The 21,560-nt window shown below is 40.4% G+C and overlaps 4 protein-coding genes across 14 annotated transcripts in view; 3 read left to right on the top strand and 1 right to left on the bottom strand.

Annotated features, from left to right (window-relative positions):
* Positions 1-7,481, bottom strand: part of csde1 (cold shock domain containing E1, RNA-binding) — a 21,402-nt gene extending 13,921 nt beyond the window's left edge. For 7 of the 11 annotated variants that reach the window (XM_010795153.1, XM_010795152.1, XM_010795155.1 and 4 more), the window contains exons 1-5: positions 7,379-7,481; positions 4,192-4,880; positions 1,696-1,884; positions 868-1,066; positions 121-287 (exon numbers count right to left, since the gene is read on the bottom strand). In XM_010795153.1, coding sequence (XP_010793455.1) covers positions 121-287; positions 868-1,066; positions 1,696-1,881 — 552 coding nt within the window. In that variant the 5' untranslated portion in view covers positions 1,882-1,884; positions 4,192-4,880; positions 7,379-7,481. Of the gene's footprint in view, positions 1-120; positions 288-867; positions 1,067-1,695; positions 1,885-2,996; positions 3,256-4,191; positions 4,881-7,378 lie in introns of all 11 variants that reach the window. The other 4 variants (XM_010795159.1, XM_010795162.1, XM_010795160.1 and 1 more) reach the window with 3 other exon arrangements.
* A 1,411-nt stretch (positions 7,482-8,892) lies between these two features.
* On the top strand, positions 8,893-12,035 carry sike1 (suppressor of IKBKE 1). Its single transcript, XM_010795151.1, has 5 exons — positions 8,893-9,345; positions 9,811-9,916; positions 10,012-10,154; positions 10,267-10,380; positions 11,003-12,035. Exons 1-5 carry the CDS (start codon positions 9,187-9,189, stop codon positions 11,219-11,221), a joined length of 741 nt encoding a protein of 246 aa, XP_010793453.1. The 5' UTR covers positions 8,893-9,186; the 3' UTR covers positions 11,222-12,035.
* Positions 12,036-12,352: 317 nt separating this feature from the next.
* On the top strand, positions 12,353-14,343 carry micos10 (mitochondrial contact site and cristae organizing system subunit 10). Its single transcript, XM_010795150.1, has 4 exons — positions 12,353-12,477; positions 13,399-13,446; positions 13,784-13,890; positions 14,001-14,343. Exons 1-4 carry the CDS (start codon positions 12,414-12,416, stop codon positions 14,007-14,009), a joined length of 228 nt encoding a protein of 75 aa, XP_010793452.1. The 5' UTR covers positions 12,353-12,413; the 3' UTR covers positions 14,010-14,343.
* A 1,864-nt stretch (positions 14,344-16,207) lies between these two features.
* On the top strand, positions 16,208-21,270 carry htr6 (5-hydroxytryptamine (serotonin) receptor 6). The gene is made up of 3 exons (XM_010795149.1): positions 16,208-17,252; positions 19,200-19,334; positions 20,762-21,270. The coding sequence occupies exons 1-3, from the start codon at positions 16,359-16,361 to the stop codon at positions 21,116-21,118; spliced, it is 1,386 nt and encodes a 461-aa protein (XP_010793451.1). The 5' UTR covers positions 16,208-16,358; the 3' UTR covers positions 21,119-21,270.
* The last annotated feature ends 290 nt before the right edge of the window (positions 21,271-21,560 follow it).

Here is a 21,560-nt window from a genome sequence, read left to right as displayed (position 1 = left end):
GGGGGGGGAATTTAACAATGTATGCACATTAACATCTTCTGCCCAAAAAAACACAATGGGCCATATAAATATTATTTGACAGACAACGACAGAACCAAAAATAAAATGGTGTTCCTTAACTGGATGAATATAACCATGCAGCACAGTAAAGGGATAGGCGTGCAGGTCTGGCCCCACCTGGCCCGAGATGCGCTCCTCTGGCAGCACCTCTGGCTTTATCTTTAGCAGCTTCACTGCTATGGGCTTGCCAGTGCGCCTGTCAGAGGATACCTCAAACTCTACATCATCTGAGGAGAGAGAAGCAGCAGAACAGCAAACACTTAGCACACTTTTAATAATAGACAACTTTAAGAGTGGAAATCAAGATTTTCATTTTAGTGGATGTCTGTTATTATATAATAAGGTATCACAATAGTTATTGAGCGGATAGTCCTATGATAAAAGTCCTGCCATTTTCACTGATTCCCAGTATTACAAATTGGATATCAGTGTCCCTATTCATGTCAAAATGCACATTCCCACTGTTGCGCCTTCACATTGAAAGCATTCAATTGTTTAACAAACAAATGTACTTTTATTTCGAGGTAGTCACACAAAAAAATTCAACATTTCTTTGACAAAGCTTGACACCGGAGACTATTGTTTGTTAAATAGGCATCTACAAAAACAAGACAGCAATCACTTATGGGATTTTATCATACATACATACATAGATCTGAGAACAGTAGTATCAAACGTCAACTGCGGTTACCACCAGTTAATAGGGTGTCCCCACATAAACCAGGACTGAAATCTTAATTGATTTTTAAAGCTTCTTTTCAACAAGTTAAGTATGTATAAATGGTAGAAAAATCCAAGGCCTCTCACCTCCTATTTTGAGCTCCTGCAAGTTGCCATTGTACTGGGAGCAGTGGAAGAAGAGACGAGCCTGGCGTTCAGAGCACTGGATGAACCCATAAGAGGTCAGGAGCTTCTCAACCACACCAGTCTCTCTAATGCCAGGCCCTGTTCCGTTAGCGTACGCAGTATGTCCATTGTTATGGAGCATGCCTGGGTCAAAACTCATCTGGGGAAGAGGAGAAGCAAGTGTTAAAATGTATTCAATAGTGAAGCTTAACAAAAAAACTAAAGTATGTTGCAGTTTAATGCAATGGTTGATGCCAACCTCAAATACCAAACAACAAATGCACTTTAAAAACATGCAGGTACCACAAACTTTAGGAGAAAGGAGGAAGGGTGGAAAAAGCAACATTTAAGCTAAATTATATTCTTCTGGGAGCTTTCTGGCCAACAATGGAGATGTAAATAATGCCAAAGTGGACTTTTAGGATAAAACGTCCCATTGAACGAAATAAAATAAATAACACTAACCACACTCTACGGCTCTTCCTAGTTTCTTACAAGTGTTATGCACTTAAAGTTAAAAAGATTCCTGAATTTGACAAGCGATTTGAGTCCCAAACCATGTTAGCACTGACAAAACGTTCATGCAGATCTGGTTAAACACTAAAGAACTGTTCTTCCTCTACTAACCAACTAGTGTATCGATAAAACTCACTCGTCAAAATCTGTCACTACATACTGGTTAGACTCACGCACCTACAAACCATGCGGTTATCAAAACATCACGACAAAACAGCTGACCACAGGGATGTTAAAAGTCAGCATGGGCAACTCCAGAGCATGTCCCCTTACTGATCTCTGATACAGGGGGGTCCGCTTGTGTTTTTTACTTCCAGGATGGGGGTGGCATGAGAGGGAGGAGCAGCGGGGTATAGTCATGGGAGCGGTAGAGGTAGATGGGGCAGAGCCAGTGTTGTGAGCCACTGGAGGCTCAGAGGAGCCTCTTTCCATTTCTGACACTGGGGGTAGGACTTGCATATGCTGTTGGGAGGAGGCAACAGCTTTGAAAAAGGAGCATAGTCATAGCCTTTATAGCATTTTCTTTCAAATTAACCGTTTCCAGACATCATATGTAGTTTGGTCATTACCCAAAAAACAGTTATCCAGCCAAATATTATAAAATACAGTATCTTTGGAACTGCCGTCATCGTGAACAAGAACCAGTGTTTGACCCTGACTATTTTAGGGGCCCAATATACATTACTAACCCTTCGCACCATATCAAATGTTCTTGTATTTAAAAAGAGTTCTCCAATGCAATTTTTTATTTAATTCAGCTCATCACTAATCCTAACGTCACACTGACGTAACAATGGAACTGCTACCATGACAATCTCACATTACAACAAAACTTAACCAACCTCTGCGCAGAAAGGTTAAAGTGAAGTGGTTTGATTATCGCAAATGTTACTCAAGGTCGAGGGAGTTAAAACTACTGAAGATGGAGATTGGAATGCAAATGACAGGTCAAAGGAGTGATGCAGCTACAGTGGACAGAGACGGTGATGGGTTATGGGGAGGGGGTCCCAGAGAAGCCTCTTCTGTTAGAGCCCTGTACTGCACTTCAACAAAGCGCCAACAGAAGATATAACCTAGAATGGAGGCATTTTACCCTTAAATGGTCTTTAATGCGGAACATTTAAGAGTACAAAGGCATGCATGATTTGGTTGCCTGTGCAGTAAAAAACAATTTGGTCTCTGAGATAGCGAGGACTTAAGTTTAAAGATGATGGGCAAGTACTTCAAATATTAACCATATCATTTATTTAACTATATAGCAGGACCAACAGTTATGAAGTTGATCAGAACTCGCCAGAATTTGAATGAAGTTACGAACTGAGAAAATATTTTACTGGATTGCGAAGTAAAAATGGGTGGGAAAAAAAAAAAAAAACGCCTCTTAAGGAGTTTATTAAAAAAGCAGAACACCCCTCACCCTGCAACAATAAAACTAAGTATAGGCTAGTCTCGGGAGCCCGAAAAGGATGAAGAAGGTTAGGCCATTCACAGCAGAGAGATGCAGGGCAAGGTGGGTGGATGGGTGTTCGATGGGGGTGGGTCACGTAGAAAAGAGGTGGGAAGGTGGAACTTACGGATCGGCCATACGGCGACAGGCTGAGTCCGACAGGGGATGTGCTGCTCAGGTCAGCGCTAACAAATGCGGTGGGTGGCGACGCAGGCAAGGTAAACTCAACAAAGCCTTTCCAGGGGCTGCCCATATTTTCCCATAAACTCGGACCAAACTTGCTCAAGCACTTGCTGAACTTGTATTACTTGTGTGGAGGTTTTTTTTTTTGCTTGACTTCTAAAGTTCTATTTTATATGACCACCCAATGATACACCGCTGGATGTCTGCAGGGGTGAAGAGAGGAACAAACATAACGGGTAAGGCAGATAGGTCAGCCAGTGTGCCACAAGACAAAAAAGACAAATAGTTGCGGAGTTAGGAAGTTGAAAAGGCAAAAATCAGAGAGGATATGGCTTTTAAAACCACAGAATAAGGAAAAGGGTGGGCTGGGTGTGGGAAGGCATTTAAGTCATTCTCAATCTAAATTCAATAACCAGCTTAACTGTTTGGAGGAAGTGTAGCTTCAGTTCAGCTGGCTTGTGTTTGGAGAAGTTATCTTTAGCAAGTGACAATGTAGAGGTCACTGGCATGATCAACATTCTAATCTATCACTTATCATACTCATTCCACATGAGTGGAGTCATGTGCAAAGAGGAATTCATATACAAGGTTGATTTCAAAACAAGCATTGAAGCAGCTGCTTTCGTTTCTATATCTGTGAGATTATTAGCTGATGTTGCTATTTAAAAATTGAGAGTCTTCAAATTGTAATTGATGACAAATAGTTTATAAATTGTGAAAATATTAGCAGACATGTCGGTTTGCTTGAACAACATCCAACTTTGACAAAGAGGACAAATGCACTCCTTATGATCAGTGACAAAAAATAAATAACAACCACAGGATTGCTGCATGAAATCAGCGCAGCTGGTCAAACTGAATCACAGTGATACAGATGTACAGACATAAATGGAGTAGTATGTACAACAAATGTGTACAAATAGGGAATTTACCAATGTTATTTACTGAATCATACCCAAATTACGTCAGATTTGTTATCTGGATCGTTAAACCCGATAAAGGGAAATATATTCAGCATATTGGAGAGGGGGATCATTCAAAACATGAGAAATGAAATCAAAAGTTAATTAATTTAAAAGTACAATTCTCGTTAACATGACAGGCCTCATGTTATGAAGGGAATAATAACTGACACCCACCTTTATTCGTTGCGTATACTCTTGTTATTCTCAGGATCTCAGTGATGTTGCCGTTTCTGCAGATCTCTTCACGCACACAGTTGAACACACACACGCACACACACTTGTTACAGGTTTCTGGCACAAGTTCTAGATGGTTGCATAAAGCAAAAAAGAGGGGCAGAAATCTAGCAGAAAAAAGGCAAACGCAGGTGCATAAACACTGCTGTAAAAAAAGGAAATGTACAATGAAAACAGTAGAGTCGAGAAAAGGAAAAGAGGCGGGTAACTATGGGGGGGAAATAAAACTAGCAGGTAGCAGCCCACTCCACACCCCGGTGGTGAGTCGGTGATGTGGTGAGGATGAGGAGGGCTAGGAGCAGCGTTGGGACATGTGCTTTGTCAAAGCTGTTGAGTAGGCACAAACTTCTGGTTTCAGATCAGTTAGTCTTCTCAGAATATGCTGGGGCATAGGTTTGCTTCTCTGTTGCGTTTCAATTGGGCTGATGGGCGTCTTCTTTGGTCGTTTCAGGATTTGGTTACTTCTTGCGTTTTAAACCCTTGAAGTGATCGGTTGGTTGGTTTTCTATGCGTCTTCAGTGTTGCAACTTTGCTTTTGTTTTGGGAGTTTTATCTTCAGTTTCTTTGTTATGATCTGAACTTGAAGCAGTTGCGGATGGTACAAAAATTCAGTTCCGTTTCACTTCATACTGTTGGAGATAAAAAAAAATGTGGTTAGCTGGACAGAACGGATTAATTTAGGCATCAACATAACAAAAACATCAAGAGTGACCGAACCAAATGCCTTAGTTCTCCAAGTGTCTGCAATGACACAAATACATTGAATTATTTTACTGTAAACTGATAAGAAAAATAAAGTGGTGCCAGTGGCTTGAAGTTTTTCCTTTTTTTTCAAATCACTATTCCTTGCCACAGAATTACATTTAAAAAAAGGTTATCCTCAGATGCCCGGAAATGCCAGGAAGCTAGTAGCTGTGGGTTAGGGTCAGCAAGCCTTCGTGCATGCCATAATATTTATGGCACCATCTCTGACCAGGGCCCTCTTGTTTTGTACTTCAACTATCAACTGTTGCACACTTATTGTAAATGTTCAGTGTGTCTCTGAGGCCCTACGAGCTAATAGATTAATTACATTCATGTGCATACATTTTAAATTTGAAAATCAGTGACTGATCTCCATCAGTAGGTTAGAGTGTTTGTTGTTGACCTAAATACGCAGCAGCTTTGAAAGCAAGCTGGGTGAGCCAACCCAGGACACATGATATTTATTCTGCTGCGAGTGTGTCGCAATGACTCATCCCACGCACTTCCCGAAACATTCAAATTATAATGTTATTAAAAAAAATCTGATTCGAGCAATAGGGAGATTGTTGTATCTTTGAAATAGCCTCCTGGATATTCATATCTAAATCTAAAATCTGGATTAAGCAACAATGTCACTTTTGTGTTTTGTTTACATATGCAAGGCTCAGATAAATCATATACTCATTGGGACTAAAGCTGTGAATCCTAGTCATATAATAAACAGAGAAGCTAGTTATCACAAAAAGGATGTGTTAAGTGGGGTAAAGGTTTTGAGTGATGAAAAGGGGCAATTCTTCAGGGAAAACCACCTTGAGGAAGATTTTCTGTTATTCCTTCTCAGCTTTTGACGACGCGAAGAGAGAAAAAAACATAACGCCCACTAAACCACCAGCACCAATTGGCCGTTTAAGAACAAAAGTACACTTTAAAAAATCATTAAACAATAAAAGACACGGACCACAGTACGGCCTATTAAAAAGGCAACGGCGCGTCCCTGGTCCCGAACAACAGCCCTGACAGTACCAACCATGTGACTTCCTAGCAATCCGCTAGCCTCTGCAGGAACCACTAACAAGGCCTGATCCAACACGTTGCGGCATGCAACGATGTAGAAAACGTCACAACTAAGCTAGCAGCTAAACACAGCTCAAACTCTAAATCACCTACCAAAACATCGAATATTGGTTTTGTTTCACACATATACTGCTTGTAAATCAAACCAACGCACACAACAGATAAGTATGAATCAGCTTAATGACCTTGTGTGGACAAACAATCACACAGATTAGCATCATGCTAACGCTAAAGTCGTAAACAGCCAGTACCCCCGGGCGTTTCTGACTTTGTTAAATTTTAAATTAATTTACTGCGACATGCTTATTAGGCCACAGGTTAGCTTAAATAGTTAGCAAATTAGGCATTTTAGTTATTGCCTCATATCACAAGTAACGTGGCTTGTAGTATGGTCAAAAGTTAACGGAAAGTAAGCACACAATCAGGTTATTCTTGTACACCAAGAAAATCAAACAAAAGTTCCAAACCCAAAACTGTCTTTTTAATATTTTTAGCTAATTTTTAAGTATTTAAAACGTAGTAGAGGTATACGTGAGGCTTTTAACTAGCACCTGGGTATTGCGTTTAATTTGGTAGCTGTCACTAAAATAGTTATGGACATACATTTTATTAAAAGTCCTATTTTGTGGAACTGGGTAGCACCGCGCGCTGCCCTCCGATAACAAGAAACGTACATTATAATATTAATTTGGTTAGACTGACAGAAGGAGGGTTTGGACTGATGGTTAAGAAAGCGACTGGCGACGGAAAGATCGGACCTTTATTTAGGATATTATAGGTGCCACGAACTGTAATATATTTGAACTCGGGGTGAAATACAAATGTCACCATCAGAGTGTATACTGTACATACACAAATAACATTAAGATAACGTAATCAGAGCTAACGGCACGAGGACGGGACAACAAAGAAGCTATGACAAACGATAAGAGTCACGTCCTCAATTACACCGCGTCTGTCACTAACAGCCATTTGTTTCCCACGCGTGTCGTCTCATTGGTAGCATTACTTATTTTAGAAATACAAAGTTACTTTTGTGTATTGTTAACAATGTTGCTAAGCCATTCACTGTGCTAAAAGGCTAATAGCGGCTACAGTTAGCTAGCATGCTGCTGGTCCTTGTGTGGTGATTTATGGTGAGGAAAAATAAGGCTGCCCCCACCCAGGCCCGAGCTCTGCGTATTACAAAGTGCTTCATACCCTGTTCAATTTTAAAGGCCCGCTGGAAGAGAAAGCTACACATTGTAATGACATAGTTCAAACCCATGTTCGAAAAGGAATATAAAGCTGTATAATTAATAAAACTTACCCCAACAGCTTTCAGCACTGTCACCAGCGCCGCTAGAAGCAGCACGGCACATTACGTAGTGATTACGGAGACAGATACCGCGATATTTCAGAACGTTGGGATGTCCAGAGAGCCTGGAAATAAAAGAGTGGCCACTGCCGCTGAGCGAGGGATGACTAACCATTATTGCTGTCTCGCAATGATCCATCGAGAACTGGGCATATGTCTATGATCATGATGGGAATATTTTCTATGACTTACTATCTTGACTAGAAAGGAGACAGTTACGCGCTGACTTGCTCGAAATACAGTAATTCCCTGTATCCAGACAACTGGACTCGTTATCTCATTTAATCTTCCGACAGTAACTGTTCTTCTCCCGTAGTAGAGTTTCTGAGGCCACACGTTGCATCTTGGGAGTGTGTTCAAGAACAATATCGATTGTAAGAGAAATGTTATTTAAGGACGTTCACCTATTGCTTCGTTCTTTTGATAATATGGAATGAACCTGTGGAGAATTGAAATTCTGACAATACTTCAACTATTTAATATACGTTTGATGGTTGATTTAACGTGTTCATCAACTAATTCTAAATTGTGTTGACATCTCAATAAATAATACAATAAAAACATTTTTACGGTTCTCTTGAGAAACTGTGACTGTTTTAGATGATAGTTTTAAATGCTAAATGTCACAATCTGCATAATATGTAGGATATGCATATATTTGCTATTGTATCATATATTTTTTTATCAATACCATTTTCAATATTATAATGTATCTTTTGTATTAATTTTTTTGTTGTTCTGTGGTATTAGGGTTTTTTTTGTAATGAGATTTAAATCTCAATGTGAATTCCTGAATAAATAAAGTATACTTTATTTTGTTGTTACCAGGATCGTATTTTTGAGAGGCAGGCAAGATAGCAAAAGCATCAACAAAGTCATGGATAAAAAGTGAGGTACCATTCATTATGACACAAGGGCACGTACATAGCAATGGAAAGCTAAAAAACAACCACACATTTAACACATCATGAATGTTTTCACCGTGGACATGTTGGTGAGACAATACATTAGGAATACAATTAATGCTTTTGTAAATGCTCACTTTTGTCTGCAGGCAGTTTTTAAAGTTCATTGGTTTCAATTGAAATATTTTAAAGCCTCAATTTCATACATTTCTACTGATTTTAGTCTGGATTTTTACAAAGTTACCTGGGTATTCATTCAAGATTCAAAGATGTATTGTCATGTCATACACAACTACGGTATAGTTATGCAATGAATGAAAAACTTAGGTCACAGTTTTCCTCAACAGTGCAATTACAAGACATACACTTTTATAAGAATTTATAAAAAATAAAATGCTTCCCCTCCTGTACAGCAGCATTGTTTTTTCACTTTTTATTTTAATCATAACCATGATTTTTCACAGGTTAAATAAATCTGCCAGTTTTAACTGTTTCAAACCTCCATTTAATCTGTCCAGTAGATGGCGGTATCTATCCTGAAGTTGGTTTCCTTTTAATTAAAGCGAAGAAGACGAGGCGGAAGTGACGTTTGGTCCAGTCTCACACGGAAACGGCGCACTTGACAACAACACAGAAAGAGCACTTTTTATTTGTTATACTGTACTTAATCTGTATTCCGACACATATTAACGAAGGCCCGCAATAGCTTGTATACGTTGCTATAACGGCATTGCAGCTGCCGCGGCTGGTTAAGGCTAGATAGCAACCAAAGCTAACACTGCGAAGTACTTCAATCCCTCTTGCAGAGTCGAGTAGCTTGTTTACGTTGCACACAGGAGCTGTCAGTTTCCAGAAATGGCCTGCACTTTGGAGAAAGTGTTGGGGGATGCCCGGACACTTCTCGAGAGGCTGAAAGAGCACGACACGGCCGCTGAGGGGCTGATAGAGCAGTCTGGGGCCTTAAACCAGAGAGTGCAGGGCATGAAAGAGGTGGGAAATGCCATTCCAGACAAGGTAAGGACGATTATTTCCACAATCAGAGTTCATTCAAGTGCTGTACTGCTCAGTGGCAAACACACAGCAGTGGTGCAACATAAACTCCTGATCTCCAACTGTATCACTTACCCATTCATTCTAGAAAACATTAATACAATATAACTAACAGCCCACAATTTCGCAAATGCTTCTTCTGATAATGTTAAAAAATCATAAAAGTATCTCTTGATGAAAAACATTGCTCATTGTTGGGCAATTTTGTTGCCCAGTTTACACAAACGCCATACATTTTTCAAAAAGCTTTATCATAAATGTTTTGTATATGTGTATGACTGCCTCATATGGAGCATTTCACTAGTACCAGTTTACCTTATACTGATACTGTATTTTTAAGAATGAAATCCTTTTGTAATTTGTTTTTGAGTTTAAATTTTAACAAAGCAACACATCTTTCTGTTCTTCATCATTCCTCTCTCCTCTTAGCATACAGAAGACGCTTCAGAGATTCAGGAGCTGACAAAATACAAGCCTCATGTCCTTCTGTCTCAGGAAAACACTCAAATCAAGGACCTGCAGCAGGAGAATAAAGGTTAAAAAAAATATACCAAAATACACTTCATCCTGTTCATTTTTTAGCTATTGTTTTGATATTTTTGCTAAAAATCTTCTCGACTTTCCCTGCAGAACTATGGTTATCTCTTGAAGAACACCAGTACGCACTAGAGTTGATCATGGGTCGTTACCGCAAGCAGATGCTCCAGCTGATGATGGCCAGGAAGGAGCTGGACACCAAACCTGTGCTCAACCTCCACGAGAACCACGCTAAGGTACCCTTGCTGTTTTCGAACGTTCTCATTTGGTTAGGAATCTAAATGGATGGACTAAATCTAAAGTTGTACTAAAACTGGTAAAACAATTAGTTTGTGGTCTGTTGTCCAGGAAGTGCAGAACCAGGTGGAGCGGATTTGCGAGATGGGTCAGGTGATGAGAAAAGCGGTGCAGGTGGACGATCAGCACTACTGCTCTGTTCGAGAGAGGCTCGCTCAACTAGAGGTAAGTGCTTCTGTAAAATCAGGAGCAACTTTAACATGATGTTTGTTGTTGATGTTTTTGAGTGAATCAATATTTTATATGGGGAGGTTTAGCTAGAAATACACACTGATACTGTCTCTGTGTTGCTTACCATGGCAAGGATGTTGCTCTACTTTCCTGGTTGGCTCTGGAGAGTGGTTTCACAATTGTGACCACTTAAGACTTCATTTATTTAATGTCAAGACCCATTTCATTATGTGTGTGTTGTAGTGCTGCTGAAGCGGTAGTTAGTATCTTTCTACTGCATTCCTGCATCCTTGCATATTCTGGGTAACATTGATTGTCAAACTTCATCTTTACAAAGCTCTGCTAAGTGCATTACAAAGATTCGCCCTTTTCAATGCACTTCTCTATATACTTTAACGTTAAATGTTTCCACTTTGTAGCAGGTTTTAGCCAGCTAACATTGTTGCTTCGGAGCAGTAACATTTTCCGTGTTGGCGTAGGTGACTGTGAAGCTAAGCAGCATGTAAAGTCTAGGGCTATAAACTAATCATATTACTTGATTTGATTGTTTGTTTACCTCTCAATAATTCCATCTGGACATTTTCCCATAAATCTGTGGTTATTATGTCTCCTTCAGATTGAGAACAAAGAGCTTCGAGATCTCATGACCTTCAGCAAGAGCTTTGTGAAGACAGCGAAAGAAGAAAACAGCCAGCCAGCACCAGCAGCAGCAGCAGCAGCAGCAGCACCAGCACCAGCACCAGCAGCAGCACCAGCAGCAGCACCAGCAGCAGCAGCAGCAGCAGCAGCAGCAGCAGCAGAAGAAGAAAAGTCCTCTCAACCAGAGTCCGACTAGTGATCAGAGCAGCTTCAGTGTGAACTGTGGGTGGGGCAAGTGCTTCAGGACAAGGAGACAGGGTGGATGATCTATTGACTGTGTTCACTACATTATTTTTTTACATAGGATGGAATGCAGCATATTTTTTGTAGCGGAGTCCACTTAAACACAACATCCTGGCTATCAGGTGCACTTACATGGAGGTACCTGGACAATAGCTATTGGTGTCATATTGTACAGTATGTGTATTATCACTTACAAGTATTCAATTGTGGCTAGCCTAAGATTCACGTTTAGGGGAGTAAAGTCAGTAAAAGGGGATTTATTTAGTTTTTGGCCAAAGATATATTTTTTTCTCAAGGACACGTTTCTACCTCTTTGGTGCCCCTTTGCTGTTCTCACACAATCACTGTGTAAATACTCATAACCAGCCCTCATATGAGTCCACTTGAAGTCCATAAAGAAGCCAACTTGTAGTGTTCACTATTTTAAAAGGCTGTGCTTCAAAATCACTCTGCCAACCAGATGAGTTTTGGCTTTTTCAAACGGTTTGCCTGCTGAGAAGTGAATAATTTGTATGTGATTGTTTATCATTTATTGAATTTAATACGTCTGTTTGTAGAATTCATATATAAGGTGGCCCAGCTGATGGCTCATCATTATTTATGGTAACAATCTTAAAACTTGCCAAGTTTTTGTGTCAGTAATTGTGTATTGTCATCTCAGGAAATCAGTGTTAATAACGTGAACATGCTGTAATGACTTCATGACGGTGTACTGATCTGTGTCAAATGATATTTCATTCAGAAAATAAAATATATTGTATTTGTGATTTTGTTGTTGTTGCCATAACATAGAAATGACTGTGAATTATCTTTCTATTCTTTACCGCAAGGTGGCGACATCCAGCCGCTTTAGTTTTAAAGTCATCGCGAGGTTTGCAAGATGGTGTAATGGTGCGTTCACGTACATACATAAACGAACTTTAGCCTTTTAAAGGGTTTTTTTTCCCCCTCATATATTTCATCAAAAAAATCAAGCCGGTGAATAACATTTTAATTTCCCACTTTGACAGATAAGGCCAAACAATGCATGCATTTAATTACGTTTTCCCTCCGTTAAAATAATAGGAAAACCCATATTTCCAATAGCACTTGAATGTATCACCAGAGCTGCATTGACACTTGAAAGGAGCTAGCTACTGTGCAGCATGTCTGAGAAGGAGCTGGCGAAAAAGTGGGACCGATGCCTGGCTGACGGTGCCATTAAACTCGGTAAATATCTCAGAGTATTCACCTTTTAACTACACTGTATGTCCCGGATTTAAGACCAAATAAGCTACAGTTATTACTGTAGTCCACTACTGTCATTGACTGGGCGAAAGGCTAACTACTAGCTACTAGTAGAGGGCTTGTAAAGGACACCCGAGTGACCATATCGATTTATTTATTTTATAGACACAATTAGACTTAATTATTTAGTTTCATTAGAGTTTACCATACGGTTAGTCGTGATTTCTTTGGTTTCACTTAGATGTTGTTAGAAAGAAGTAGGAGCGCCATTCAGAAAATGATAACTAGATGCTTTCTTGTGCAGTTCATTACGCAATGTTAATCTAACGTTAAACAATTGCGTTTTTACGATGTAACAGTTCCCATTCCTGAATTCGGCATACTTATAAAACATGTATTGTAATACCATGTAAACTTTGTAAATTTTTTTAGGTAATAGCTCCCTTTAGAAATTGCGTCAGGGAGTGGGATGACATATAACAGATACATGAACGGAGTTTTGTTTGACGTATTTGACACAGCATCATAGAGTGAGGTACTGAACGGTGTAGTCTTCGACCTATGTCTTCGACACAGTGAGAGTAAACGTCACCCAACATTGACTAGTTTCAGACACACATATGGGGAAAATACTCTGACGTCACTTCCCGCCATCCTACTGTCAGAATGAGATTTACATTTTATCCACATAGGCTATTTTTAAAAAGGTATTGCGTTACAAAGCAACAAAGCTTTTGTTATGGCTACATGAAAAATATAGAATACATTATGTAAATGTCCATAAGTCCGAGTCAGAATGAGTCAGCATGCACGCAATAGATAAATAAAGATGCGTTTTAATTGAACAGCCAAAGTTACATTGCCTTCCTTCCATGTCATAACTGTTTCCCCCCTCCTTTTCAGGCACTGGTCTGGGGTTAGGAATCGTTTTTTCTGTTCTCTTCTTTAAACGTAAGTATTTCAAAAATAATTGTTGCTGTATCTTGAAGCTTTAATTAAGCTCAAAAGACTAAAATTCCACCTATTTTGCTTGCACCTGGCCATCAAACAAAAAAACATGGGTGTTTTAAACCTGACTAACAAATATTGTAAAGGGATTCAGCTAATTAAAACTAATGCACCAGCACTTACTGTGGGTTGGCATATTTCAAGTAAATGTACCTATATGTTTGTATCTTCATGGTTTATTACACTTAAATGAACGCTAAATTAAAAAGGTAATAATCTATAGTATGTTTTTTTATACCACTGTGCTTGGGAAGGGATAAAGTATCGGTTTCTTTTGTAGGGCACACCTGGCCCATTTCATTTGGCTCAGGAACAGGACTCGGCATGGCATATGCCAACTGTCAGAATGACCTGAGGTCATTTTATATGCTGCACAGCAGCGAAAAGGTTTGTTTGGTCTAAAAATACACATCTTTCCTTAACTCTACTATCATTACACTGTGTCATTGTTTATGCCAATCAAGGCTTATGTGGCTGTTTTCTGTTTTCTTTAACAGGAGCAGTAGCTGTATGTCGTCGATGGATTTTTTTTTGTTTGGACCTTATTGTTTTGTTTGAGTCACCATTTGCACTGTTCTACACTAAGATCCTTGTCTTTCTGTTGAACGATCCGTCACAGTATGTATGATGTGTATGTGCCTGATCAGGACAGTCTGAGTATGTTTAATAAAATAATAATAACCACAAAAAGGATGCCCTGCTGATTCATGTTTTTCTCCGATGGTTGATTTTGGGTGAAACCCATTTTAAAATCCCATTCAACTAAGTAAAAAAAAAAAACATAGTAACATAATGTACTATAACAAGATTGTATACACATTAAATGCAGCTTTGAAAATATGTGTTTTCCGTTTTATTTCCGAATGCTAGTGGGAGTATTTTCGGAGAAAGGTTTGTGGAGGAAGGTGGGGAAAGCGATGCAAACGCTGTCCCAGAAGGTGGTGGGTGAGATGGGGTCAGAAGGTTGGCAGCAGTCGCTCTGATGTGACAGATGACAGGGGCGAAGCAACGGAGGAAATTAGTCAGTTCTGAGGGGGCACGGAAATTGGAGAGCTTTGTATTTTATGTTTTAGTATGTGACACGGCTATTGAAAGGCTGATGCGCACATGGTTTTACCCAATCAATTGCTTTTATTTTATGATCATTTCTATTCATGTGCTCCTGCTGGGAATTGAATCATTATTTGGATTGAGAATGATGTAGGAACAAGGTGAAGTGTCTGTTGTTTTCTGAGTTGTTAGAACACAGGAGTGTGAATTTGTTAACCAACGGTAATTTTGAGTCACTGAAAAATATTTCATGAACAGTTGATAAACGGGCACCTGGCCACAGTGAACGCAAAAAGACGAAACAATGGAAACAAAGCTTGACATAATCTTGCAAATTAAGTGCAATTATAATATGCAAAATAATTGATTGCATAAGTATTTGACATTGGCAAGGACGGTAGTGCTAAAAAGCCTAATTGTGATTCAATCTTGTGAATTATTAAAATGAGACACTACATGTAAAAACATCTGACTTATAGAAAATGTTATTCCTAAAAACATGGCAAACTTGACAGTATTTTCTGATTCATCAATTGATCCAAAAAGTCATTAAAACAATCTTAGAATGTTATATGTGAACAAAGTGAATCAATGTTGAACCTGGCTGCATTCTATTTTCACATGTCTGGCCCGGTAATGTATGCAAATTGGCACATTTTAAGGTAAAGCCTCATTTTCATATTTAATCATAACATTTCAGAAAACTTCCAATACTCAGAGTAATTGTCTTAATAATCAATTTGGGAAGTTTAGTGGGGATATCTATTAGTTAAAATATGTGTTCAAATGGAGTAGTCTACACTTAATATGTCTATAAATTGTATCAATTAAAACAAAAGCAGTAAGAATGTAACATTTCAGAGAAATTCTACCTTTGTAGAAATAAGCCATCAGTAAAGCCTGACAAAGATGTCATGTTAGTTGTACCTTAGAAGACAAAAACACCATTACCAAACATGGAAAAAAGACCCACTACACACCAATTCCTATGCTTAATAATGATCATGTCTTGGCTGTGATGTGCATGGTTATGCATTAACAGCTTCATGCTTTGACACGCTCCTTCTCAAAAGCTGTGCGCTCAGGCTGGCAGGCGCGCTGGAGTGGCCGACACAGGGATTATCTGGAGCGAGGAATATAAAGGAAGCGGTACAAGGACTATGATACCTGTAGAGCACTTATGAACAGAGCCTGGCTGGCAAATGACCGCTGCACAGTTTTGTCTCTGTTCCCGCTCCCACCAGGCTGTTTCCAAGAATAAAAGGACTTGTGAAAGGCAGCAGAGCTCCGGCTTAGCGAAGGTCTTGCGGAGGCTTTACAATCCCACTTCTATAGGCGAGGATGTCATTCTGAGAATTGGTCCTTGCTCTTTTCGTCTTCAATAATTCCTCTCACCGGCACAGCTCTCTTATGCCTTATCTCTCTGTGTGCCCTCCTCCAATGCCTGTCATCAGTGTGACATGCTGCTTCGAAACCCTCTGTAAGCCATCGAATGGCTCATTCTGCCTCTTAGCTGTGGATGAGGCAGGGACATGCTGGCCAGGATGGAGAGATAAGTGAAACTGTGATACTAGTGGCAGTGGAAGTAAGCCCACGGCCCCTGGATGTATTCCTGGCAAACAGAGATGGAGATATTTACCAATGGACAAGGAAATGGTTTGACGGCATCTCAACACAAAACCTCAATGGCTTCTCTTTCTTCAAGAATGTACCTTTTGACGCAAAGGAAAACTGGTTAAGGTTCGTGGCATATAGTGGCACCTGAAAGGGAACTTCCAGGAGTTAGTTCATTGCCAACCCTTACCATGGCTGACTCTCACTACAACAGCAGCGTTACCACCACCAGTGCTTGGAACATCACCGGCAGCGGCCCCTGGTTGTTGGCCTTCATGCTGACCGTCATCATCCTCATGACCATCTGCGGTAACATTTTGCTGATCGCAGTGGTGTTCGCCCATCGCTCTTTGCGTTGCACCTCGAACTGCTTCCTTGTTTCTCTGTTCCTGTCCGACCTCATGGTGGCACTGGTGGTCATGCCCCCCGCCATGCTGAACGTCCTGTGCGGTTCCTGGGTGCTCTGGCCTGCCTTTTGCCCGATTTGGCTCTGCTTTGACGTCATGTGCTGCAGCGCATCCATCCTCAACCTTTGCGTGATCAGCCTGGATCGCTACATCTTCATCATCTCGCCACTGCGCTACAAGCAGAGGATGACCCCACCTCGGGCCTTGCTCTTAGTAGGAGCTGCATGGGGGTTGGCGGCGTTGGCCTCCTTCCTGCCCATTGAGATGAAATGGCACAGCTTGGGCCATGGGAGCGGACACTTGCCAGCTCCTGGGGTCAGCGGTAGTAACATGAGTTCTTACTCTGACACCTTGTACCCTTCATCCTACTTTCAACCGTCACCGTCTGGAGGCCTTTCCTTCCAGTGCCGCCTGCAGGTCACCCTGCCCTTTGCCTTTGTGGGGTCTGTACTCACCTTCTTTTTGCCCTCCAGTGCCATTTGCTTCACTTACTGTCGGATCCTTCTAGCAGCACGGAGGCAGGCAAAGAGGGTTGCCGCATTGAGCCACCCGCCGCATCCGCATCCTTCTCTAGGGGAACCTTTCAGGCCTCATTCCCCTGGGGTTGATGGAGGGAACGCTCAGCAAGACGGGGATGACTGCAGTCACCAGGAACCTCCAGTGTCACAAAATGTACCGGTAAGAAAAACGAGATACCAAACAGTTAAACAAACCAGCCAGGGCAGTGATTAGTGTGTGACCAGAACAATGAATACAATCCTCAACACTCTCTGAGAAAACTTAAGTACCTGTTGATCATCATCGCCTTCCAGATTACTGCCTCCTGCTTCATCAAAAGAACATGACAAACAATAGTAGACTGGCCTTTAAGCAGTCCGTGATGAGAGTAGGAGATGAAAAGGTGTATTCTGTGAGGAGCAGATGGCACAAAGATAATAGGCAAATTTCGGTTCTCCAACTCTTCTCAATCTTGTCTTTTCCTTGACATTTAAGGTTTGACATAATATCCATGCCATTTCTTTAAAATGCCAATTATACTGATGAAATCCACTGCTTGGTTCAATATCATCTAAGTGCAGCAATTATAAACCTGGAAATGTTATGATTATGCATGCTTCAAATGTGGAAGAAAACACTTCAGGGACGCTCTTTGAAAGCTGTTCTTTGCCAGCCCTTTGCCTTTTACTCTCTTCGAGACCTAAATTATTAGTGTAGACGCACTTGACTTTCCAGATGTGCTTGATTTAAAAATGACCTGGGAATCATTTGAAAGTATATCTGAAATTAAGAATGACTTGGCCAAAACCTTTTGTGTGTTTCGTACAAACTACATTGTGTTTAACATGGTTGAGGTTAACTGTCAATACAAAGAAGCTATTTAGTAATAAATGAGTCAATTGAAATGGCAAATATCCTAACCTATTCATCTTTGTCAGGCTGTAAAAAGTATCAGAAGAGATACGTTCAACGTAAGTCAATGTCGAAGAGATAAAAAAGGCTTTTTTTCTCTTCCTTTATTAAAAGGATGAAAATAAATCCGGTGAAAGGGAAGTGGTGTCAAACCGGTGCCAAAGTCTTGGAAAGAAAAGTACAGACGGTGTGTCAGATGTGCTGCCCCCGTCTGCAAGGATCACAGCCACACAGTCTGTCACATTTGCCTGCATACAAAACATACACACACACACATACAAGTTCTCATATCCTCAGATTCATTTTGACACCTTGACTTTTAGCATCCGGATTTTTCCCAATCAAATCATTCTTTCGTTCATTAAAAATATTCTGTATCAGGCTTTACAAATCTTCATTAAAGACGGGTTTTCAAAGCTTTTGTAGTGCACCATTCCATCAATAGGACATTTATATTCTAGACATGTCGTGCATTATGTTATAGGCTACATGTTTCCCCAAAGATTAGGCCTGACATATTTGGTATCTTTTGGTATTTCCAATGTCCACTCAAACTTTAAATGGGCCCTAGTGTGCTTTTTGTGGTTTTCCCTTTCCTGTAGTGTTATATAGGTTTGTGTCAATGTAATTAGTCTGCAAAGGCTAAAATCCCAAAGTTCACACCAGAGGGAGTTTCTCACCCACACACTCCCCCCTGCCTGAAACACCTCGAAAGGACTCCTTTGTTTACTTATAAAACTTCTATAGGCTAGCCCACCAAATCATTGTACGTGAAAGGCTAAGGGGCATCTTTAAGCGTTTGACCAATCCCGACAGAGCCAGACAGGGCTCTCCTTTCTGACGAACTGCTAAATGTAACTCTAACTTGAGCAGAAGCCTCTTGCTTCCTTCCGCACAGTGATACGGTTGGAGGGTGTAGTTTGGTAGAAAAGCAAATCGTTCTTACATCAAACTGCTCACAAAAAGCACTGCGAATTAACTTCAGTAACTGGGTCAGGATTTCTGGAAAGTGGCATTACTGTTTAGTTTTCAATAGAATATTTTTTCTACAACATAACAAGCCGAGTGCCATCTAGTTCCATTATATAAGAGAGAAGACAGACATGTCTACTACGGGTATTTTCAACACTCCACTGCTTAAACAAAACAATCCAGATCGATAAGTATCACTATAGGTAAGAGGAAAAACATGTTTTTTGGATTTTCTGTCCACAGCCATCAGTGAACAGCGAGCGGCGTCTGGCCCACAGGCAGGGTCGGAGGGCACTGAAGGCGAGTCTGACACTGGGAGTTCTTCTTGGACTCTTCTTCAGCGCTTGGCTTCCATTTTTCATCACCAACATGGCACAGGTCAGTCGAAGATCCAGACACCAACTCTACCTCAGATATGACACAGAAATTCAGTCAGTAAATATGAAAAATACACTGGTAACAGGAAGTTGGCGGCAATGTAAGATACACGATCAGATTACTTGGAAGTGGTGAATGAATAGCCTTCACCTAGTGCACAGACAAGTGTTCAATCTTCATTATAAAGATATTCCACAATCGCTATTTAAATAATCTGGAGTTTGTTTAGCTTTTCCTGGAATAGCTGTTCTATTCTACATATTCATTTAGTGTTTCTTTTGTAAGCTTTCACAAATGTATGTGTGGTGGCACCACAACGGTGTGAAACAAATGCAAAAGAAAGATGAACGAGAAGAAAACACACTTGGATACCAGACTATTTTTGTATTGGCGTCATAGCCTTGCCAAGCAATCCAACAAGGAAATAGATTGGCATTTCAGCTTCGTGCAGCTGAGTCATTCCCAAACCCAGATAAAAAAACAGCACAGCACCATTTATTTTTAAGTTGTTGATTTTGATTAGATTCACTCATTAGTCAGCGGACAAACATTGGAGGCCATTGAAAAACGACGGCGGGATGAAATCAATGTCGAAAAACAGCTTAATCTAAATTGGTAATGACACTTGTCCTGTTTTTCAAGCTTTCAATGATCCAGTCATTTGGATTTCCCATCTGTGCCCTCTCGCTTATCCCCTGCATAACATAGAGCACAGAGACTTGACTGTGTCTGCGCTCTCCTTCCTTTTCACACTCAATGTGGTGTGTGAAACACACCCCTCCTTTCCGTCCTATTCCCACCGCCTCCCCGTCTCATCTTGATAGTATTGGAAGCTCTCCTCTAACAGCTGTCTCCTCCTTCACTGTCCTTCTCTAAATCTAGTTGCAATGTCCAAGATCAGTGTTTTTTCCCAGGCAGAAGCAAATGTATTTACAAGTTCTACTCAAGGAAAATTAGATGTTTATCAAGAAGAGGAATGATTGACTGCACATGTGATTAGCAGGAGAAAAATCTGTGTTCTTCTTGATGATTTTGGCTCTTCGAGTTTCCTATCGGGTCAAAATGCACAAGGAAAATTGAATAAATAAAATATTTAAAATATATTTATTTCAGAGCTGCCTTTTCTCTATTTACTGTAGCATGCTTTTTGATGATTTCTCTGCGCCAAAGAAAGTAAATAAATAAAAAAGGGTATAAAAAATAAATAATACTTAAGATTTTTTATAAGCTTTTCCTAATGCTTTACACAAAATCTGAACAGAACAACAACAACAAAAGTCCTAACTTAGTCCACTATGCACATTTGATTATTTATAATTTATTGCCTTTTAAGCAATACACTTTTGTTGGTTAGTATTGTTATTTATTTATTTCTCTACCCAATTTCTTAATCTTCCGATTTATTCCTGTATTTATCTCTTCATCAGGCAGTGTGTGAGTGTGTCCCCCTGGCGCTTTTCGACGCCATCACCTGGCTGGGTTACTGCAACAGCACGATGAACCCCATCATCTACCCGCTCTTCATGAGAGACTTCAAGCGGGCTCTGGGGAGGCTGCTGCCCTGCTGTTCCTCTCAGTCGCCCCGAAGACCCTCGCCAGCGCTCTCCCTGTCTCTCCGCAACTCAGGAGAGCCCATGATCGCCAGCGACCCGCCCTCCCCTCTGCCCTCTGACCCCACGATCCCCCCCGCCACCGCCACTGATGCCGTCAACCTGCTGGATGCTGAGCACGCTGGCATCGAGCTGCCTCTGCTTCTGCCCAATCAGGTGGACACCCTGGACTGAATAGCAAATATGTGAATGCTAATATTTTGTGGCAGGAGAGACTCAAAGTGTGAGTTAAAAGACTTAGGAAGAAATAAGATCATTTTTTTATTTTCACAGAAAAATATCTAGACAAATTTACTAGTTCAATGAAATATGGTTGAAGAAATTGATGCAGGTGCATTTCGAAAAATTAAATTAAAATGCAGGGAATATTTTCCAGTAAGATCAGTGCCAAGTATATACAATCCTGAGGCTCTATGGAAAGGAGCACTTCACATTGGCAAGGGTAGAACAAAGAGAAAAAAAAGGCTTGAAGAATACACATTCACTGAATTACTCACCGCCTTATGGAAATTAAATTACTGTGATAATATCCATAGCAACCGGGACACAGATGATAATTAGATAGACGAGAGGAATAGAGGTATCACCTATTTTGTAGCATTCTCTAAAAAAAAAA

Source organism: Notothenia coriiceps, unplaced genomic scaffold (genome assembly GCF_000735185.1).
Source record: "Notothenia coriiceps isolate Sejong01 unplaced genomic scaffold, NC01 NC01_scaffold00037246, whole genome shotgun sequence".
In the NCBI taxonomy this organism is placed as follows: domain Eukaryota; kingdom Metazoa; phylum Chordata; class Actinopteri; order Perciformes; family Nototheniidae; genus Notothenia; species Notothenia coriiceps.
Note: the sequence above shows the minus strand (reverse complement) of the source record. Positions and strands in the feature narration are given on the sequence as shown.

Bases quoted from the DNA above. Each gene is read 5' to 3' on its own strand.
- sike1 (XM_010795151.1), top strand. From the start codon at position 9,187: ATGGCCTGCACTTTGGAGAAAGTGTTGGGGGATGCCCGGACACTTCTC. The intron at 9,346-9,810 runs GTAAGGACGATT...CTCTCCTCTTAG, and splicing joins GAAATGCCATTCCAGACAAG to CATACAGAAGACGCTTCAGA. The intron at 10,155-10,266 runs GTACCCTTGCTG...TCTGTTGTCCAG, and splicing joins TCCACGAGAACCACGCTAAG to GAAGTGCAGAACCAGGTGGA.
- micos10 (XM_010795150.1), top strand. From the start codon at position 12,414: ATGTCTGAGAAGGAGCTGGCGAAAAAGTGGGACCGATGCCTGGCTGAC. The intron at 12,478-13,398 runs GTAAATATCTCA...CCTCCTTTTCAG, and splicing joins TGACGGTGCCATTAAACTCG to GCACTGGTCTGGGGTTAGGA. The intron at 13,447-13,783 runs GTAAGTATTTCA...TTTCTTTTGTAG, and splicing joins TTCTGTTCTCTTCTTTAAAC to GGCACACCTGGCCCATTTCA.
- htr6 (XM_010795149.1), top strand. From the start codon at position 16,359: ATGGCTGACTCTCACTACAACAGCAGCGTTACCACCACCAGTGCTTGG. The intron at 17,253-19,199 runs GTAAGAAAAACG...TTCTGTCCACAG, and splicing joins CAGTGTCACAAAATGTACCG to CCATCAGTGAACAGCGAGCG. The intron at 19,335-20,761 runs GTCAGTCGAAGA...TCTCTTCATCAG, and splicing joins TCATCACCAACATGGCACAG to GCAGTGTGTGAGTGTGTCCC.